At 43.0% G+C, this 22,511-nt stretch overlaps 1 protein-coding gene across 8 annotated transcripts in view; it reads left to right on the forward strand.

The window, feature by feature from the left end:
* Positions 1 to 22,511, forward strand: part of Fat1 (FAT atypical cadherin 1) — a 123,541-nt gene that overhangs the window by 51,999 nt on the left and 49,031 nt on the right. For all 8 annotated transcript variants that reach the window (XM_028881124.2, XM_028881128.2, XM_028881130.2 and 5 more), the window contains exon 3: positions 3,263 to 3,577. In XM_028881124.2, the coding sequence (XP_028736957.1) occupies positions 3,263 to 3,577 (315 nt within the window). The remainder of the gene's footprint in view (positions 1 to 3,262; positions 3,578 to 22,511) is intronic.

The following is a 22,511-nucleotide window of genomic DNA, read 5'->3' on the forward strand; positions in this document are numbered from 1 at the left end:
AAACACAGGATGTTGAAGACAGAATGTAAACTCTAGGAGAGTTGTGAAGATTAAAGGTTTACTTTATGTGCTTAAAAAAATCTGTAAAGACTATAGATTTCATTAGTTCCTTATTTTTCCCAGGAAGAATGACTTTGTAACTTCTTATACAAAAGATCTTATTACAGATTATCAACAACGGAAAGTTGATTCATAAACAAGAGAGTTAAGAATAGGAGTCAAATTTTAAGAATGAGTACAGTTGTCTGATTCACACCCAGTGATGGCTTGAAGGCTTCAATTTTACTTTATTTTTTTTTTATTTTTGTTTTTGTTTTTCCCCTGTATTGGTAGTGGCTTTAGGAAGTACTAGTTATAGGAATAAGGACTTAAGAGTGACCCCAACACTGAACATTATTTCTAGTCATATTTGTAGATGGCTGGCATGTGGGTTATTTTAGAAAGGGGGCTTTCTGTAAAGAACGGACTAGATTCCTATCAATCCCTGATTTGATCGAGCGGGTGTATCAGTACGCATTCTATGCTCCTCACAGCCCGTGACTTCATGCCATAGGAAAGTGGGCCTCTCACTCCGTAATCTTAGTCTTTAATTAACATTTGATACAACCCTGTTTTTCTTTATATCTGAGCCAGAACCACTGTGTTTCATTTTCAACCTTTATGTATATCCAGCCATAGCTAGAAGGTCATGGTAAGGATTCACTTTAAGAGGAACATGGCTCTTCCTCCCCTCTTGCCCATAGCCCCTGGCCATAGCTTGGAGTTCATGGTAGGGGTTTGCCTTAAGAGGAACATGGCCCCTCTTCCCCCTCTTGCCTGGTTGACCGGGGGTGCGGTGGGGAAAAACCAGTTCTCAGTAGAAGGCTACACAGATGAGACTAGGGGACAAAAAAACCCATCAAAGTAAATAACCAGTTTTCCATCGTAACATGCTTGCATTTTATAGTTTCCCCTCAAAGCTGTTGTGTTTGAATGAATACATAATCTTCACCTGAATACCGACATTAAAAAAGTGCGTGGGATATGAAGCCTGTCCTTTCTTCCGGGTTATCACACTTTTTTTTTTTTACCCCTCCAATTATTGTTCACAGAATAGACCTGACCAGGACCCGTGCTGGCCCTGAATTCACATGAATGCTGCCCTTTACGGTGGCCCTGGGAAAGTTCCTCATCTCTTGAGTTTTTCATCAGGAACTGAGGACAATCGCACCACTAGTGTAGAAAAGATCAAACAGGACAGTGCAGGACTACCATGATGCCTGGCGTAGAGTAAATTGTTTATGTAATTGTTGTTGTTTTATGAGCTTATAATTACATTGGAAGGACTAAGATTAAAAAAAGAGAGAGAGAGAGCAGCGTGAAATATTTGATAGTTAGAAGTGAAAGGCAGGGGGTAGAATCACAATGTGTCTGTCTGCTTGAAGTTTTCTAATAATACTTCACTTGTCCAATGAATCTAATTGCATTTTAATGGAGCAGCAGCACGGGAGAGGAGCATATGTGCCTTCGTTTGGCTAATATGTAATCCGGGGAGGGGAAACAGCCCGTGTCTCTGACTTCTGCGGGTGACGCGATGGCTGCAGTCAACAAGGGAACATAGAAAAGATTTATTGGTTGCAGATACAAACAGTTATACAATATAGCCATTTCGTGAATTATTGAATGTGTATAGGTTGTGTTTGGGTTAGAGGAAAAGAGGAGCCATTTTAGTGTGTAATCCATTGTTAATCATAAGTGGCTGTAAACATTCATCTTGAGGTAGTTGACTTTGCATTTGGTTATTCATTATTCTGTGACTTTTTCTGATATCACCCCCAAATAAGCAAGCACTTAAATTTAAATAATCCCAAATAGGATAGGTATTAAGTATTACACACACACACACACACACACACACACACACACACACACACACACACACAAATAGGATAGGTATTAAATATTACACGCATGCACGCACTTAACTATAGGAGGAGGTAATGCATAGATGATTAGTTCAGCTGAACCACTCTACATTGTATCCACATTTCAAAGCATTGTGTTACATAGAGTTAAGAGCTTATTTCATAATTTAAATACATAACCCGGGTTAGCGGTTGAGATAAATACTGTCTGACTGCTCAACATAGATGACCTTGTCGGTTTTTGATTTTGTATTTTGCATCAGATAGGGAACCTCAGTGATTCTGAAGTCGGAGAATTTCTGAAGTGTAGTCAGGTGCACGGTGTTGAATGCTCAGGTGCCGTCAGTTCACAATGATCAATCATTCTGGGAGCCAAAAGGCAAGATTATGCCATTAAGTGAAAGGCCAAATTTGCTTAAGAGAGTTGATATTTCCACTTCTCATCACTTTGTTGGAGGAGGATTCTGGAATTAAAGTCTTAATAGATTTCCACGACGGAGCTGGAATACAACAGTCCTCTTGACCCTGCTCAGCCATTGTACACTTTCTCTCTTACCAGTTCTCTCTATAAATATGGGTTCTAGTTTAGGTCTCAATGGAAGCCTCTGTATCCCAACGCCAGACAGTATACTGGGGCAGTTTACTCATTAAGTGGATCATGCTTTATGTGAGGAGCCAGAAATACCATGAGTAGCTAGGAAAGATACACGTTTTTTTGCAGTTTAGAACATAACAGGGAGAATTTATGTTTTTATGCCACACTGGTTTGCTTAAGATGGTTAGAAATATTAAGAAGTTTAGCATGTGAGAAACCTGAGCAATTTCTTATGCTAGGCTTACAAACGTTTCCCATTTTTTTTTCTTAGTAGTTTTTTAAAGGACTGGGTAGTTTAACTCAGATGTCTAGAAGAATGTTCTCCCTGGTCTCTGTGCCTGGGCTGTGGATTAAGGAGTGGGACTGAGGCCATGGAGCTGAGCCCTGACTCTTTATCTTTGGTTTCTTGCTTAATCTCCATGGAAGCCAACACATTTCAAGTAGCCATAAATTTTAACCTTTGGAAAACAGAGTAATTATTAGACCAGAAGATGATCTCTTAGTGCCTATACCATGGGGCATTTTCAGATTTAGATGAGACATTTTCTAAGTAATTATAAATACTTCTGTAATCAGTATTATATGCTACATATTTGACCATTACATAGGTATTAGCTCGTTTAATCAATCATTAAGGAGCTTGCAGTTATCTTCACTCTGTTGGAAGGGAAACTGAGGCAAGGAAGGTTAGATAGCTTGCTGAAGTTCATGCATCTCGTAAGTGGCATCTCGTTAACTTTTTGTTTTGACTGTTTCTCTCTAGGTGTTATAGAGACGTCGGACCGACTGGACAGGGAATCGACTTCCCACTACTGGCTCACAGTCTACGCCACAGATCAGGGCGTGGTACCCCTGTCGTCCTTCATAGAGGTCTACATAGAGGTGGAGGATGTCAATGACAACGCACCACAGACATCGGAGCCTGTGTACTATCCAGAGATAATGGAAAATTCACCCAAGGATGTGTCCGTGGTCCAGATTGAGGCATTCGACCCCGATTCTAGCTCCAGTGACAAGCTGACGTACAGAATTACAAGTGGCAATCCACAAGGGTTCTTCTCAATACATCCTAAAACAGGTATGTCAGTACTTTTAAGTGGACGGTGTCTGTGTGAGCACACTCTCCCAGTTGAGGACTAAGTTAGTGTTTCTTTGTTGCTGAGCTTTCTTTGGCTTGGCTCTTCCCTTTCCTTTTCAGATAAACCTTTATCTGTGGATGAAATTCAATCCAAACGTGTGTTTAACCTCTTTGGGCTTCCTACCATATAACTCAGTGGTTCTCAGCGTATGGGTTGCGACCCCCCCCCCCATTGACCATTGGAAAACCACAGATATTTATATTACGATTCATAAACAGTAGCAAAATTACAGTTATGAAGTAACAATGAAAATAATTTTATGGTGGGGGAAGGGGTCACCGCAACACGAGGCACTGTATTAAAGGGTCGCAGCGTTAGGAAGGTTGAGAACCCCTGATATGGCTGGTTTATGATTTTGCTCCACAGTGAAGCTTTGCACTCTGGGTCTGAAGGGGTTTCCATTATTGCAATACTAGTTCAACCATGATATAATAAACCCAGAGCAAAGTCTGCTACTGTGTATCCGAATTTTTATAATGGCGCGTTATTTGGGAAGAGTATTAGGTTTTATTCCACAGTTCGTTGCTTTGTGAGTCCTGATTTAAGTTTTTTTTCCCAGTGCTCTGACTGGAGGTAACAGACCTGGGGCTAAAGCCACCGTAGGGTTGGAAGCCATCACCCTCATGGACTACCCCCCCCCCCCCCAGCCATTTCCTTCTTTGTTCTAAGTCTGGGACCCCACAGAGGCTGGAGAGACAGCTCCATGGTTCAAGAGCATGCGCCCCTCTCACAGAAGACCCAAGTTCAATTCCCAGCACCCACTTTGGGTGGCTCTCAGCCTTCTGTAACTTCTGCTTCGGGGTGTCGAACGCCTCTGGCCTCCGCGGCACCTGCACTCACAGGCACAGACTTGCACACTGATAAACACACGTGCTCACAGTGGAAGAAAGTAAAAGTGTGTGGTTGTGACCCTCTGCTTCTTCGAAGGTTGACTCCGTGACCCGCGGATCTTCCTCCATCCTGTGAGCCCACAGTCTCTGCTTTTCTACTTTGGCTAATATGTTTCATTCCGGTCTTGCTTCTTAGGCCTCCCTCTTCATTTCCCATGCCGAAAGGAGATGATCAGTGTAGTTATCGTTTTTTTTTTTGCACAGCAAGCAACCGGGCTGCGTGTGAGCTATGAAAACCTTACGTGTGGAGTGCAGAAGAATCTCGTTTTATTCTTATTAGTCAGTTAAAACAACAGCTACTGTATGGCGTTGAAAGGACGCGTTCCTTGTAGGAGGATGAAATGGCTTAGCCTGTCCATTACTGGCCTGAAAAATAGCGTGTGTTTCTTCCATCTTTGCTGGTAGAATCTGATGAGCCTGGCATTCTAGAGAGCAAGATAGATAGATGCAGCTGTCTTACCCTTGCGGGAATGTCAGAAAGTTAAAAGCTTCATCTTCCTTATCACGTCTCCTCCACACACCATTCTTATTTCTTACGTTGTTCCCTTGAACTTAAAATGAAGCAAATCTTAAGAGGATAGGCACCTGAGTTCTAAGTTTATGGAGGAGATGCCCGTATGTAGCTAGCCATGGAGGTCATGAAGGCGTCCTGTTCTTGATCCCTTGAAAAATGTGCTTACGGGCTGATATGACTTAGTGACCAAGCATTTGCCCAACATATATGAAGCTAGGTTCTATCCCCAGTGTGTGTGCGCGCGCGCGCGCTCGCGCGCGCGCGCGCGCGCGTGTGTGTGTGTGTGTGTGTGTGTGTGTGTGTGTGTGTAAGGGGGCTTAAATTGTTAGTTTATAAAATTCTTGTCAGCATATTTTGGCCTAACATTACAGAGACTATCTTTTCTAATAGTTGAGAGTAACTTCAAGATTTATTTTGTTTAGGGAATCATTATACTCTAGCTTTTTGGAAAAATTCTGGTCCAGTTTAGATTCTTAGAAAACTCAGTGTCAAGACTGATTGGGCCTTAAAAAACTGAAGTATGTAAAGGCGAAATGATAGGATCTGAGAGGTGTTCTGTTTTCAGGAGCATTGACGGTAACATGGTGGACCTGGAGCCTAAGAAGTAGGTTAGCATCACGGACCGTGCCGAGTTTCAGGCAGCCTGTACTCCAGCAAAAGACTTGTTTTATCTGTGTGCTGTGTACTGCTTTCGCTGTACAGGTGGGAATTAGGTCCCACTTTTGTTGTGAAATCAGATGAAAGTTATCAAAAAGCTAAGTGAGAGTCAGAAACTTAGAACACATTGCCAGCTATAAAAGAAGAAATATGTGAGTTTAAAATAATTTCAGAGGAGGATTTAAGAGTCCAAAAAGCATGCCTGAACTGAAGGGGTCCCAGGATTGAAAGAGAGAAAAGTCTACAGGAAAAAGCCTTGATGGGATAGCTCTGCTTAAAACTGTTTAAAGAATTAAATTTCTAAAATGTTTCCATCATATGCCTTGAGTCCCTCTTTTAGATTAGATTAAGTCCCCCACGAAGAGGGAGGAAAGCAAGTGATAAATGCCCTTTCTATTATCAGAGCAAATACTGCAGGTCTAGGCATAATTAATAGGAGAAAGGAAGTTAAAATTGTCTAGGTTAGGTCTCAGGAATAATGACGCCAGTGTCATGTCCCCTGGAATGCGCCTGTGTCCAGCCTTGCCTTCCCTTTGAGTCTGCTCTCTGGCTCTTAGGAAATGAGGCCTGTGGACTCCTGCATTCTTCCTTATCTTCTGCGTGAAGACACACCCTTGAGGAGTTCACCGTGAGCTCGCACCCCTGGGTGAGAAGCCCAGGTATCCTGCCCGTAAGATAGCAGGAGAAAATGCATCAGTCTCCAAACAGGTTGTTTTTTATGGCTTGAAGGCTTGAGATAGGAGTGGAGACTAAGTATAGCGTACGGGTCTAGTTGCTGAGAAGCATGCTACAAACTGTATGTTTAGTAAAGAGAGTTGCACAAATCGCAGTGTCTTTAAAGATCCAAAAATAGCCCTGGCTCAGCAAGCATATTGTTAAGGAAATATAGTAAGTACAGTTTCATGAGTTATGTCTCCAAATGGTTCTCGTTTCCCAGCTCAGCAGAAGATCTCAGTGGGGTCCTCCCCAGGCCCAGTTGGGCGTTAATAGGAGCCTCATCCCCCGAAATAGCAGACCCCGAGTTGTAAGAGGTGGTTTGTTAAAATGGGGGCTGAATCGTGGGAGCTGCTGAAAGACGATCTGAAAGAAGAAAGTTCTTGTGATTTACTGACCTGGAACACCACCTGGAGACCTTAAATCAGGGTCCTTAGTAATTAACGGCCAAAGGAGAAAATCACTGGGCTGGAACTCTTGAGATGTAGTCGTGGTTAGGCCTTCCTCCTGGGACCGTGGAGGAAACAGACATTGGTGGGGAGGGGGGGCGAGGCTTTAGGATTAGCGATGAGCGATCTACACTCTTAATAAGGTTAGTCCCCCTCGAGTCCTCGGAGTCCTTTGTGGAAAATGCGCCGCAGCCTGTTTCCCTTCCATGTTTCAGTTGCTTGTTCAGTGTATCTGAGACAACCAAGGTTTCGGTGGATTACTACAGCTGTGCATTTTCTTTGAATAAACACATGTAGGGTGAAGTGCACCTTTGCTTCCCGTGATTATCGTCTGTCGAGTAAGACCACGGAAAACCCAACATTCACAGTGTCTGTTTGGACATGAAGCGTTTTCTGTGTTTGCCCTGGGAAGGCGGCCCTGCAGTGCTTTCCCGGCATGCCATTTGGAGGTGTGAAGGAGGGCAGGGAAGGAAGGGCGTGTGCGAGGCAGCGTGACCCAGCCTGTAATGAAGGTGTGTGGAGGAACTGGGGACAGACTGATGGTGTGGGGACAGTCAGGAAATAGCCCCTGGAAGTGCTGAAGGTGAGGGAGCAGATGGAGTAGTTAGAGTCTAAGAGACAGAGCTAGGTGAATGGATAGCAGCCCGGACACTGGAATATCAGAGTAACAACTAAAGATGGCGTTCATGTTGCCTTTGTGAATAAGGAGTCTGTATAAAGCCCGTAGAACATTTTGTAGACATTTAAATGACCTCTTTATAGTCATTTTGTAAGTGAGGGAAACATCCCAATTATTTTTGTTCTTGTTGTTGACAAAAAAGATTTTTTTAAAAAAATATTCTGGAGCTGAGTTCAGTAATTTTTTTTTTTTTTTTTTTTTTTAAGTTTTGGTCTCCAAGCGGCAAGCTTGAATGAACTTCTTTTAGAATCTTCCAGTGTTTAATTATGGTGCTGAGGCTGTCTTTCTACGTCTCAGACAGTTGTTAGTATACTAATTATAAGTAGGTTTTGATGAGATTTCTCATTTCGGGCACACGGGCTTAATAATTCATTTTCCTTTCCTAACACAGACACTCTTTTGTTAACAGCGTGTAGATTTTTAGTAACTTTTTTTTTTTCTGTTTGTTTGTTTGGTTGTATCAAGTATCAGTTAGGGTCAGTTTGCTTCTTTTAACATAAACTGTGCCTCTGCTCAAGGCAGGAGAGAGACTGCAGCACAGATATTTTATTGTTTGGAGCCTTGACACTCTCCGGCTCACGCAAGCAGCAGCATCATAGCTCCGTGGTATGCCAAGGACAGAGGAGGAGCCCCAGACAAAAGAGGCCAGTGTGAGCTTCCTTATCCTCCAGTAACCCCTGGCAACTGACTCCACCTGTGTGCACGCGCCTTCACATTATCAGCTTTGAAGGTTACTCTTGGAGGCCTGTGCCCGCTTCAGAAAAGACCGATGTCTTAGTCTCAGTGTATTTGTTATCTTCCAGGTTTTTGATGGAAAATAAGTCTTTTTTTTAAAAAAACATCTAAAAAGCTCCCTCGAGGCATAATTAACATGCAGTAAACCGCACACACCGAAAACCTGAAGTTCAGTAAGTCTTGACGTTTGTCTGCTACCCAGGAAGCCGTCACCTTGTCAAGCAGTGGGCACACCCTTCACTGCAAAGAATTTTCTTTTGGCGTTCTGTAGTCCCTGTCATTCTCATGGTCCTGTCCCCATCCCTCTATGACCTCGGCTCTGCCCCTGTCCTTATATTAGTTATAGACAGTACATTTGCCCTTAGAATTCACATAGGTGGGCCGACGTGATGTATCCATTTTTCAGGGGAAGGCTCCACTCCAACGTATTTGTTTGGGATTCATGTATGATGCAGCTCTGGATGAGTCTTAAAGTCCCTCCCCTCTTTGTATCCTTCTGCAGATACAGTTTACTCACGCAGTAAGTGATGGGCATTTGGCTCTTACCATGTTTGGTTATAGGAAATAATGCTGCCATTAACGTTGATAAAAATCTTCAGGAGATCATAACGGTCCATATCTCCTGGACTTCATAGGAATGAATATTCTGAAAACCATGAAGGCTGAAAGCTAACTGAGACTTACTCTTTTTTTTTGGTCTGATATCGAATGCCTTGTAAACTGTTATTTTGTCTATTTTGTTTGTTTTTGGTATCTTTAGAGTATAGCTCTGACCCCTTGATGCGGATATGAAGCTCAGTTATTGCTTTTTTTTTTTAAATCTTAAAAATGCTCAGTTTCAGATGTGCAATAAATACACATATGCTCCTCCTCCCAAAATCTTTAATAAAGGAGTAGTAGATAATTCCAAGCAACATGTGTGTGTGTTTAAATTGTCAAAATTGAACTTGCAGATTAATTTTAGATATAAACTTAGTACATGTGTTTCTGGCGTTGGTAGACAAAGAAATTCCAGTTGCCTTTCTATCTCTCCAAACTGTACTGTTGAGGACGCCCAGAATGGGCTGTCCTCGAGTTCTGGCTGGTCTGCGCTCCTCACAATGACCATGCATTGCCTGTGCTTACCAGCACTGGGATGTAGATGTGTTTTAGTGTCTGCACACATGCTGCGAATCACACGCCTTCTGGGATATATTACCTACTTTAATAAGTAGTGGATCCACATGGTACTGAATTCAAAGGGCACCGAAAGATCCCCCGTGTAGAGTCTTGACTTTTACATAGTCCCCTTGATTCTGCTCTGTAGTTATAACTACATGTTGTTTTCTATGTGGATGCTCTGCAATCTGGAGCCCTATCAGGGAGCGGCTGCCTTTCACAGGCAAGCTAACTGTCTTAGTTAGGGTGACTGTTGCTGTGATGAAGCACCATGACCAAAAGCAACTTGGGACAGAAAGGATTTATTTATTTCACTCACAGTTCCATATAACAGTTCTTCATCAAAAGCAGTGAGGGCAGGATCCTGGAGGCAGGACCTGATGCAGAGGCCATGGAGGGGTGCTGCTTTCTGTCTTGCTCCTCTCGGCTTGCTCAGCCTGCTTTCTTACAGAACCCAGGACAGGGATGGCTCCATCCACAGGAAGATACCGTATAGCATCAATCACTGATTAAGAAAATGCCCTGCATGCGTGCTTACAGCCTGATATTATGGAGGCATTTCTCAACTGAGGCTCCCTCCTCTCGGGTGACTCTAGCTTGTGTCAAGTTGACATAAAACTGGCTGGCACACTAACCAACCTTGAGCCCCTGCTCATAGCCCCTCCTCTGTTTTGCTGAGCCACTGTCCTGCCCTGCCTGTTAGCTGGAATCAGCTAAGGACAGCCTCTGTGCCAGCTGTTGGATGCTATCTAATCCAGCCAACCCCAAGCGCCTTTTGCTACCTTATGTGTTTTTTAAACACAGCAGTAAAGGCTCTTTCCATGCTTTCTGTCTCTTGATGGGTCCCCATGCTTTCCCATGTCACTTTGCTTAGTGAACATGCAGTGGGACTGTTAAGTAAACAGAATCATCTTTTGGGTTTCCCACACTGAATAATAATGCAGTCTCTATTTCCAGACGCAGAGGCAACTGCTTATATTTCTTTTCACTCTTAGGTGAAAAGCAAGGCAAAACGCTTGTTATTTTGCTCGCATCTTGTTAATGCAGGAGTTGACAACCTGTACCCACTGATAACACATCTTCCGTTCTTCCCTGAGGTACCATGCTTAGAAAAATTCCTTTAGCATAGTTATTGATGGACTTGGCACATTATTATTACTTGACTATAGGTGTGTGTCCCTCCTTTCTCTGCCCATTCCGTTGACCTTTATCTCCTCTAGTAAATAGGTTACCTTTTTACAGATTTTCATTCACTGCTGTCTTCCTGTCTGGAGAGAAATATCTGAAGAATTTTATTTTGGGGCTGCACTAAATAGGTTAGAAATGGATAGCAAGCCCAAGGAAGGCATCTTTGTTTTATATGTATGGTTATTTCAGCAGGCACATTTCCTGATCAGCCGCATCATTTATTTCTGTCGACTTGAGATTTAAAAATGGCTTTGAAATTTCATGGTGGCCTTTTTCTTTTCCTTCTTCCTTTGGACAGTAATGGGGATTGAACCTAAAGACCTATGTATGCTAGGCAAACGCTACCACTGAGCTACAACCCATGGGTTGGATTGAGGCCCTACTCAAAGCCTGTTCATTTCTGGATCGGTATAGTACACATTCGACTTTTCTAAGTGCCGCTGGTGCTCTTTTTGGACTAATTTCCACTGTGTATCTATCTCAGTTGTCTTAGAGAATTGAGCTTCAAGGAGACAGTCATAGAGATGTGGGGTGTTTACCCACCAACCCCACAGTTCCCCAGAGTTTACTTGAGTGTGAGCAGCAGGAAATATTAGATAGAAGGATTTAGATTGTGGAGATAAACACATAGAAAATAAAGGATAGCCTCGAGAGGGCTTGGAACCTATTCCAATGAGCTCTGTCTCTGCCCCGGGTATTTATAGAGACCGCAAGGGGTGGAACAAAAGACCTCCCCCCCCAGCACAGCCAAGTGCAGACCATCTCAGACACCTGCACTCAGGCCCCTTGGTCCAATCATCCTCTCTATGCAGATCTGCTGGGTAAAGCCATGAGGAACCTGAAAATGGGCTCCCACAGAGAGACCAGCAAACCTTGGTTTTTCTTTCTTTGTTTTTCTTTTCTTTTCTTTTCTTTTTTTCTTTCTCTCTCTCTCTTTCTTTCTTTCTCTCTCTCTTTCTTTCTTTCTTTCTCTCTCTCTCTCTCTCTTTCTTTCTTTCTTTCTTTCTTTCTTTCTCTCTCTCTCTCTCTCTCTCTTTCTTTCTTTCTCTCCCTTCCTTCCTTCCCCTCTCTCTCTCTCCCTCTCTCTCTCTCTTTTGCTATTGTTGTTTACTTATACTTTCTAGCCCTTCTTGCCTCTCTTAGCTTCATTTTAACCCTTCCTTGAGAGCATAAAGCACACTCTTTTTTCTCTATGCTTTGTACTTTGTATTTTACAATCACACTCACACCCTTACATCTCTGAAATCTTTGTAGCGACCTTGTGAGAAGGGTAGAGATTCAAAACACTTACTTGCATTTTCCCCACTTTACAAATAATTACATGACTCCAGAGAGCTCAGGACCACCCAGGGGCCCAAGCCACAGGCATGAATCTCCTAGCTGCTGCTGCTTGATATAGTGGCTTTGATGTGTGAGTGTGGGTTCACAGCCATTATTATGCATCACAAGAATGCTGTGTGGTATAATAGTTGCTTGTAGGCTGATAGTGTTTCTGTGGCCCTTTTCAGATGAAAACCACAACACTCTTAAATGGCACAAGAAGTTTAAGCTTACTGCCATTAACAGTGTACAACAGGAATCGCTGGACAGTTTTTGTGTAAAAGGCCATAAAAGTTTTCAGGTAGGCAGGTGGTCCAGTGTCTGTTACCTCCATTCAGCTCTTTTTTGTTATTGTTGTTGTTTTTGTTTTTGTTTGTTTTTTTAAGCACAGTCTGCCATCTAGGGACAAAGACACATGCCCAATGACACAAGAAACTTGGAAATTGGTGTCAGTATCTCAAAACGTTGTGTTCAGCCATTCACAATTTAAAGTCTGTACAGGTTGAGCAGTGGTCCCCTGCCTCTGATATGTTATGCTTAACAGTGGAAATCGTTAAGGTATTAATTTATTTTATTTTTATATACGGTGAAGGAAGTAGCTATTTAAATTGAACTCTTTCTGGAAGAAAAACATCCAGCTTTTCCCATTGCTACAAGCAGGAGCGCATGGAAGGATGTACTGAGTGTGGCCTCTCCAGGCCCTTAGTCATTTACATTACAGCAGTTAGAATAGTTGTTGCCACGAGCCCAGTTTTGAGAGTTAGCAAGTTCACGATAGATGCTTAGACGTGGGCAGTCCACCACTAATTAGTTCTTTTCTTCTTTAAGAGAGAAATTGTTTCTCACTTGAAGATTAAACTGTGCCTGCTTTTGGGAGACTTCTGCCCTTGTGCTGCTGGTATCTCTTATTAAAAATAACTGGAGCTGCAGATGCCAGCTCGGCCGGCTCTGGGTGCTTGGTGGACCTGCACTGTTTTTCCATTGGTCTTTTAGTAACCTTATCCCGAGCTGACTTGCTCGTGCTCAGATGGTTACCTTCGAATTTTTTGTGCTTTTGACAGAACATCAATACACTGTTGTTGTTGTTGTTTTTTAATTTCCTTGTGAGCATGTAGAACAGTGCATTTAATATAGAACTGTTTGTGTTGGATATAAGCGATGGTGTGATTGTCTAATAGAGGGCTCAGATAGATTTAGTAGCGATAGGATATTTACCTTTAGTAATCCCCAAAGCATTCTAAGATCACAAAAGCCCTACAGTGGCTAGTAGATGCAGTGGGCACCTAGCCATGTTCCAGGCCCATGCTCCTTCGGTAATGAGTGTTGTATTACCCGGTAATGAGGTAATAAGTAAATGGCGCTTTATTGTGGCTGGGAAGGAGACCTAGCAAAGTGCAATAGGAAGGAGCTACAGCTGCAAACAACTTCCCAGGGTTTCCGGCGACATTTGATAGCTCGAGAGAGGAAGGAAATGGAGGGCCACTCACACCACAATGGCAGGAATTCATTAACAACAACAAAAGAAGTTTACCTGTGTCTATTTGTAAGGACTGTAGATCGCTTCCTTACCCAGTTCTTATACTAGTTTTCATGTTGTAATGGAATGTCTTAAAGCCTTAAAAAGTCGGATTTTATTTCTCTGCCTTTTCTGCACAGGTCAAATCTGTTTTCAGGGGATCCTTCAGGTCAGTTGGGTCGAGGAGAAGTCTGCTTTTCTGTTTCACTGAATGTCAGTGACTAAAAATTACAAGTAAGATTTTGAGCTTAAAATTCTTGAGTTGAGCTGAGCTGGTAGTAACCTTAAGTAGGCTGAGTACCCTCCCTCCCTCCCTCTCGCCCTTCCATCTCCCCTCCCTCTGCTACATAACTTCTATAGAGTACTAAAAACAATGAATTCCCCGTGAATTCGATTTGCCTTCTGATCTTGCGTTTTGAAACCACCCATTTCCAAGAAGATAGAAAAGCAGAAGAGTAGCCGGTGACAGTGACCTCAGCTACTCCCCGCGTTGACTTCAGAATGGCCATTTGATGAGTTTTATTAGTGTTTTCTGTGGCGCTCTGGAAGTTGGAGTTAAATGAACGCCAAGCTGCTTTCCAGCCTTGACAGCCTATGAATAGAATTCCATTTTTGGCCCCAAGCCTAATCCCGCCGGCACCAGTACCACAGTGACAAACAATAGCTGTTCAGATGGCCTCAGCTGCCAAAGAGCTCCCGGCCGACTGGAGTTTCGATGTGGTCTCAGAATACCACCTCAATGAACACAGTGCATGCCGCACAGGCCCTGGGCTATCAGTCAGAAGCTCTGTCGGAGTGGATGCTGAGTGGCAGCTATAGGGAGAGCTGAACCTTGGCTCAGGGTCTGCCTATGAGGCCAAGCTCGCCTCTAGCACGGGAAGTCCGGAGAAGTGCCGTCCTGCCTCCCCGTTGGTCTGAGCTGAACAGGGACGCTGACTTCTTCATTGTTGGTTCTGATCTTGCCCGTTGCTTGGTTTTCTGTTCCTGGCTGAAGTCCTGAAGGGCCAGGACCCTTTCTGTATCCAGTGACGGTATCCATGACAGAACGAAGCCCAACACTGAGTGTGGGAATGCTCCTCGATTCCTGCCTTCCAGTTCACTGCTAAAGGGTTTTAAAACTCAGCCAGATGGAATGGTTCTGCTTTTCATGTGCCCTCTTTAGCATCCGTTGCCTGTCTGTCTTCCATCCATCGTCTGTGATCTTCACAGCTGCTACAAATGGCTTCGTTCAGATGCCATTTTTCTTTTCTTTTTTTTTTTTTTTAAATTTTATTAGGGCTGCTTGGTACAGATATGCTAGCTAGGATGTTCTTAGAGAAGTTGCTTGCGCAGTCTTCTGGGTTACATGGGACTCTGTACTTACTGTCTCCTGTGTGGATGTGCTTTCACTTTATCTGAAACATAATGATTTCCCCCTCATTATCTTCTCTATGACCATAGTTTCTGAGGTCCTTGGCAATGTAACTAATGCTAAGTGTGTTTCAACATTATACCATGGAAACAAGAAACTTGCTTAGCAGCCCAGGGTTTGAGATATATAAAGTTCCATATGGAACACTGTCTTTAAATGCTGCTATTTTATCCTAATAATTGACGTTATTTTCACCGTAAAAAAAATGAGTATCAGTGTGAAAGAGGAACAGAGAGATGGTTGAAATAGAAAAGATGGGTTTGTGAATGCAGGGAGAGTCAATGTACATTTTCTGACTCGAGAGGATATATTGTTGGTTAGGTTTGGAGACGTCTTGATTAATTTCATTGTGTCCTTCATGTTCATTGTTAAGTGAACTCTGGAAAACATAGAAAAATTACTTTGATTCTATCTTGATCCTTAGTTTCTAACAATTTTAAAATCAAGACTTTCTATTTTGTAGTCATTAAAGAAATATTTATAATTGATATTAGTCTCTCTCTCTCTCTCTCTCTCTCTCTCTCTCTCTCTCTCTCTCTCTCTCTCTCTCTCTCTCTCTCTCTCTCTCTAAGACAGGGTTTCTCTGTGTTGTTTTAGTGCCTGTCCTGGAGCTCGCTCTGTTGACCAGGCTGGCCTCGAACTCACAGAGATCCATCCACCTACCTCTACCTCAGGAGTGCTGGGATCAAAGGCGTGCACTGCCACCACCACCACCTGGCGCAAGTCACTTCTTATAGAGGAGAAAGTATTTGAAATACATTCAGAGAGAACTATTAAACAACTTACGTTATGCTAATAATAGAAAAAATCCAATTTGAGATTAATAATATTACATATGTACATAAATATATAAAGTACCTAATTTTCTTTAGCAGTTGTACCTCAATCGATATAAAGTTGTTAATTTTTAAATGTGTGAGTTTTCTAGGGCTACTATAATAGATCAGGACAAAGCAGACAAGTCTGAAGATAGCTGCCTGCAGGCCACTTTCCCTCTGAAGACACGCTGTAGCTTTGGCACATGAATAAAAATTGTGTTTCTAGCTTCAGGAACTTCTCTGTGCCTCTTAGTCTCATACCTCCTCTTAAGAAGCCACTTCTGCCAGGCGGTGGTGGCGCACACCTTTAATCCCAGCACTCGGGAGGCAGAAGCAGGCGGATCTCTGTGAGTTCGAGGCCAGCCTGGTCTCCAAAGTGAATTCCAGGAAAGGGGCAAAACTACACAGAGAAACCCTGTCTCGAAAAAACCACAAAACAAAACAAAACAAAACAAACCACACACACAAAACCCCACTTCTGATTGAATTTAGAGACGTCTCAAAGTCAAAATGCTGGCATCCAGAGGTCCTTAGTCCTCAATTTCAGAGACCTTTCTTCCGGAGAGGCCACATTTGCGTGTTCCGAAATAGATGGAATTTTTGGCTGGGGCCTGCCATTCAGTTCACCATAGAAGGCATTTACTCAAAACAAGGAAGAATAAGGCAGACATAATATAGGGCTTTAGATTAGTTTACATGTGGGAAAATGCCTTTCATTTCACTTAAGTTCTGTAGGGTTTAACGATTTGGACAGTCGTCAGTGGCACCTTGGCAGGAGGATGCTGGGAGATGTTTAAGTCACTGCTGAGCAACAGGGGCCGTCGGGGCGGCTCTTTGGACACTGTTCAGCATTTCTTACAGTTTTGTTTCTCTCCTGTCATGATTCATGTTCGATTTTTCTCTATTTCACTGGTAGCTTAAAGAAATAAATATGCTTCATATTCAGATATGGGTGGTGGTAATTTTTATAGTGACTAAAACAAAAATTACAAAAGTAAGAAAGTCGGGGTTTTGGTTTTTGTTTTGTTTCGTTTAGGCTAAAAAAAAAAAAAAAAGATTATAATGGTCTGTGACTTGAGATCACCAGAGTACCTTCATGAGATTGCTCCGATGGGTGCTCAGACATGCGGCTTGTGATTCGTGGCTCCAGCATGGGAATGGGAATGTGGCTCTGCTCTTCCCACTTCGTGATCTTGATTCACATTTAAAAGCCCTAGAGTCTTCTGAGTCGCCTGAAGGCTGCCTTTGGTTGGAGCTCAGCTCTGTTCTCCATTGTATTGCTGAGTCTGGCAATAAGTTTACCTTTCCTGGAAACTCATTCTCTCACCCGTCAAATGCAAGTGTTGGATAGGGGATTCTAAAAGTCCCTCGATTCTAGGAAATTTGCTTTGTACAGTGAGAGGCAATTTTATAATAGAATGCGTTTCATTTGGAGTTGCCTCGGCTAACCAGAAAAAGGTGTCTCCCGTATGCTGCTGTGGTAAAACAGTTTTACTTATGTTTTATCAGTGGCTTGCACAGTTGAGGCTTTAACAATGTTTTATTTAAATCTCTTCAATATAAAAATAACTTTCACTGAGTAAATGGCCCTTCTATTTCTTTTGCTCCTAGCCTTAAGGTATTTTTAAGGCTAAAGTTTCTTCAAGTAAAATATTCATTAAAAACTGAAGATCACTACCGCAAAGAATTGTATAATGTAAGAAATGAAACTCTCTTTTTTCTTGCCCCCTCTCAGCCTCTCCCTTGACCAGTTTTTTTCCTTTCTCTCTTGACAACTTCGGCTTGTAAACATTTCCGCACACGTTTTGTGTAGACACATTGCATCTGTAAGTGAGGCCCACACTAACATTTGCCTTTTTGTTCTTGGAGCCCCTTGTCTAAAAGTTGCTCAACTGCAGTACGTGTTTTCAGCCTCCCTATTGGTGTATCTGCGGCTGATCGTTTTGATTTTCCTTCATGCTTTAGATTCTTAGAATGCTTAACCTGGAACCAAAGAAAGCACCAGTTATTGTGCTAAAAAGGAAGCCAGGTATGGTGGATCACACCTGTAATGGCACTATTCTGGGGGGTTGAGGCGAGGGGAACACAAGACCCCGCCAAGCCTTGTCTAGTAATGCCCAGTCCCCCCAAAGAACAAAACGAAACCAGCTCCCACCACCAAAAAGTGCTACTTTTCCTATGGCCAGCTCAGCCTTCTCTACCTGTGCTAAGACCATAAGGCATAAGACAGCTTCTGTATTGGAGCCTAATGTTGAGTCCAGACAAGCATAAGCAGCCTGCTTTTGTAGTTAGAAAAGGAGCACCGGGGTACCATGGGTTCACTTGTAATCACCTGTCTCTGCACTGTTTCTGGTTCACCCACTCAAATACCTTCAGTTAGAGACCGGTCACAGGCCTCACCTTCCCTTGCTTGCAAGCATTTTGCTGAGTCACTAGGAGGGATGTCCTTCCTGATTTTGGCCTAATCAAGCACAGCTGTTACTAGGTGTAGCAGCCAGCTAGGGTCTAGGCCTCAGGAGAGGTTGTAGGCAAGGTCATCTGGAGGTCACTAAGTCTTGGCTTGCTTGCTGTGGATTCTTCTAAGTTGCCTGGAGCTGTCCTTACGGAAACACGCCTCCCAAAGAAGTCTGTAGCTTTAGCAAAACCTTGCTTGGTTCAGCATCCCCCGTAGCCTGAGCACTGTTCCCTCAGGGCACCTTTAATGGTAGGATGCCTTGATAGCAGCTTTGCTGGTCCCCTAAGTAGGTGTAACTTGCTTACGGGCACAAGGTAAGAATCTGATAGCTGTCAATCAAAAGGTCATATCTTCTGGTCATTCTCCAGCTTGCCTCATTTGAAGAAAAAGTAAGCATGAAAGGGTGCTTGTAACTGAAGACCCACCACTGGCATTCTTAACATCATTAACACTCTCACATTAGCTCCTAGACAAAGACTTTAGACCTCCCTGCCCCTGATCTGTCTTACCTTTCAGGGCAAGCTCTCTGTGTGTCTTTCAGGGGACATAGTTGGGGAGGCTGTTTTGGCGAACACATTAAATAACAGTGCAGGCAGAACCACTGGGCGTTTGAGCTGGTGAATATTAGGAAAGCATTACTGCTGTTTATGAACTCAATTTGTCAGTTTTAAACTACTAGAAAGAAGCCATCAAATGCAAAAAGAGTATACTGGTAGACAAGTTATATTCAGAAGTTGGGGTTGAACACAAAGACATGATTTTTAGGTATCAGGCAAAGCTATAAAGTAACAGTGGTAGACTAGGATTCATCTCCAGCTCAAGACTGAGGCATGGTAGAGTGGTACACCAAACACTCCCCCCCCCCCCCCCCCCCCCCCCCCCGCACTGAAATACTGGAAAACTTTATATTTGTAAGGCAGATGTTTACAGGATTTGGATTTTGATAATGGATGTATTTGCTATTGGATTGTATCTTTAGATTCTTAACCACAAACATTTTCAAATAGTGTAGATTCATGTTGGCATGTTCTTTGAAATGAGAGCCCATTTAAAGGAGCAGAAATGACCGGTGGCTTTTTAAGTTATGCAAATTCAATCTGAAAATCTACTTTTCCAGTTAGCCTCCCCACATTCCAGTTGCTCAGTGGCTGTGTGCCACTGGGGACTACCGTATGAGGCAGTACAAATTTGAGGGACTTTCAGGCTAAGAGAAACTGCCTTGGACAGTGCTTTTTAAAGACAAAAGCTGCAGCAGCTCTTATATTATTAGGAAAAGCAAAAAAAGAGGCTGAAGAGGTGGAAAAGGAAATAACCTAAAGGATTAGGTGTAGTAACTGTAGGTTAGGTGGATGCCCCGCCTTGGTCTTTTCACCTTCCAGGTTTTATTCTCCACGTAGAACAATAGGAAAATTATTGAAAGTCAAGTTTCTGCCAAGCAAGGTTAAGCAGGTGGCCGCACACACTTAGGACCTTGTCCTGTTGCCTTACAATTTGTAAATTTCACCTACTACAGATCACAAGTACCTTCATGCAGTTGGACCTTAGCCCTATTCAGAAATCTTGGGTTTTTTTTCCCCCTCTGGTTGCTGTCTGTTGTGTTTATGATGTTGTTGTTGTTCAAACCTACCTTCCTTCCTTGTTTCTTCAAGAGCCTTAAATCCCTTGGCCTGTCTATCTGTCTCTCCCCCCCCCCCTCGCTCGCTCTCTTTGTCTGTCTGTCACAGATGTGTACAGGTGCACTTGTTTGTGCAAGCCCACGTGGAATCTGGAGGTGGGTGTTGAGTGTCTCGCCCCCCCTTCTCACTCTCTATTTTTTGAGGTAGGGTCATTCACCGAGCCTAGGCTCACAGTCTGTGCTAGGTTGGCTGGCTGGCTAGCCAGTCCCTGGGATCTGCCGGTCTCTGCTCCTCCAGTGCTGAAGTTACACGAGTGTACCATCTTACCAGTGTAAACTTGGGTTTTAAGTTAAAGGTGGGTTTTGGCAATGCGAGCTCAGGTCTTCATGCTTCCGAAGAAGAAGTCACCTCACCCACCAGGCCATCTCTCTGGGCCTGATTTTCCCTACCTGTAATGTAGACTTTCGGCACTGATGATCTGAGTTTCTAAACTGCCAACTTATGTTTGAATAAGAATTAATCTTTGGAATCTGTAAAAAAAAAAAAAAATGAAGATATTATCCAGTAGGTAATGTATTTAAAGATCAAAGCCTAGTCCGTGAGCGTTTAATAAGCACTATAGACATTAATATAATACTTGCTGTATCAGCTGCACTTAGAGAGCAAGCTATACTAAACCTGGGTGGATCTAAAAAAAAAATTCAGAATTTAGATCAGAATTCTGTTAGTGTTTCTGGCTATAAACTTGGCTGATCTTTTATACAAGGGTGGTCAGCTGTTAGCTGGCTTGGGGCTGGTTGGTATTAGGTGGCCGCACTTAGGTGCTTGGCTATAGGAAAGAAAGGGGTGACTGCAACCTGCAATTGATTATCCAACCAAACGCTAATGCTCTTGGGCATTAGAATTCTCAGCACGCGTTTTCCTTGTGCACGAGACTTATCCGTGTCAAGTTCTAGTTTCTACCCTTCTTTCTCGGAGACACGACTCTTTGTTAGTCATGTCTGGGTTCTGAGTGGACAGTACAAAGCAGTCAGATAAACGTGTAGCCACAGCTCTGTCTTCACAGAGTAAGCCGTTGGTAGGCACCTGTGTGTGCTGTCTAGCTTTTGAAGATCTTTTGTTGAGTGATGCCCCTACGTAAAGATTTTTAAAATTCGATTAATATTGAAGCATTATGGGGCGTCGAACAGTCTGTCTTAAATTTCTAAACGTCGGAAGTAATGTGAAAGACTACAAGGGAATTTTAAATTATGCTCATCAGTTTCAGTTAGGTTTGGTGTGGTCCCTTAGTCACACACATTTATGAAGTAAATTTGTAGATACCAACTAGTGGGAGGGTAGGAAACTGGCCTGTTCTTTCAGCCTGCCCTGTAGGATTTGTATAGAGAATGTAATGTTTTTCTAAATCGGGGAAGGAAAATTTCTAGTCTTTGTCCTTTCTTCTTTTTTTTTTTTCTTCTTCTTCTATTTTTAGCTTCAAGGTACTTGCCAAAAATGCTAAGACTTATAGTTACAAAAGGAAGGGCTTGCCTGTGCACGCTTTCTGCTTTTATATTCTCTTCAGTTTCTGACTTCCTTTTTTTTTTTTTTTTTTTTGGACCTACTAAAGTGAGTGACGATTAATCACGGCCACTTCTCCCTTAAGTTTTGAGGAAGTCGTAATTAGGACTTTATTTGAAATGCCATGACACTGTAAGTTATGTGTTTGATGTGATGGGGAGTTAAAATCCTCATCTGGGTCGCGAGAGAGCTAAACTCTATGACCTCATTAATGAGTTACTGGTGACCTCGGAGAAAACTTAACTTCCTTTTAGCTCAGACACCTGACCTTGAGCATTGTGCTGTTTCTATTAAAGTGTGTGTCTTTCTAGAATTCAGGGAAGAACACAGCATACGTCTAATTTTTATTGAAGGAAAGAAATGTATAATGCTGTTTCCTAGGATATTTAATGTCACTCAGATATTGACTACAAGGTTAATCACCTGGTGAACATTCAGTTTCGAAGCAGGTATTTGTCAAGTGGGTGGGGGGGCTGGGCGGGACTCAGCGGGAAGGAGACTTATAAAAGCACAGTGGTGATGATGAGTATACATGTAGACTGTGTACATAGGCCAGGATGTTGGACTAGGCACCCCAGGGTGTTGACCTCTCAACATGCTTAGTAAAGTATACCCCAGGAAGGTGGAGCATGACCCTGAGAAGCTCCTAATTTTCCTGCTGTGTTAAGGAATTTTATTTTTTCTTTCAAGTTCAATTTGTAGGAAAATTCTGTAGTAAACACGACTGTACTCCTCTCAGAGAAGGCATGTCTCCACACGCTGTGACATCAGATGTGCCGGCGTGGCCTCTCCTGGGGAAGGCTACAGGGAGAAAGCTCAGGACACTGTTGATCGGATTCTCTGTGGGTTGTATTCTGCATTTGGGTCAGTGCTGTGGCGCGAACATCCCTTGGTGAGGGGCATGACCCATGTATGCCACCTCCATCATTGGGTCATAAGTTCTAGGGAACTTAATAGTTGACACTAGGATAGAATAGATTGGAATAGACCTTTCAGTTCATTGCATTTAAATGGAATCTCTGTTCCCTGTGTTACGGGGTGTGTGTGTGTATGTGTGTGTGTGTGTGTGTGTGTGTGTGTGTGTGTGTGTGTGTGTGTAAGTGGCAAGGGAGGGAAGGGTTATGTTTAACTGGAAGCCTGGAGGATGTGCAAGTAATTCTGAACCTAAACCTGGAAAGGAGTGTCATGTGGCC

The sequence above is a fragment of the Peromyscus leucopus genome, chromosome 17, assembly GCF_004664715.2.
Source record: "Peromyscus leucopus breed LL Stock chromosome 17, UCI_PerLeu_2.1, whole genome shotgun sequence".
Lineage (NCBI taxonomy): Eukaryota > Metazoa > Chordata > Mammalia > Rodentia > Cricetidae > Peromyscus > Peromyscus leucopus.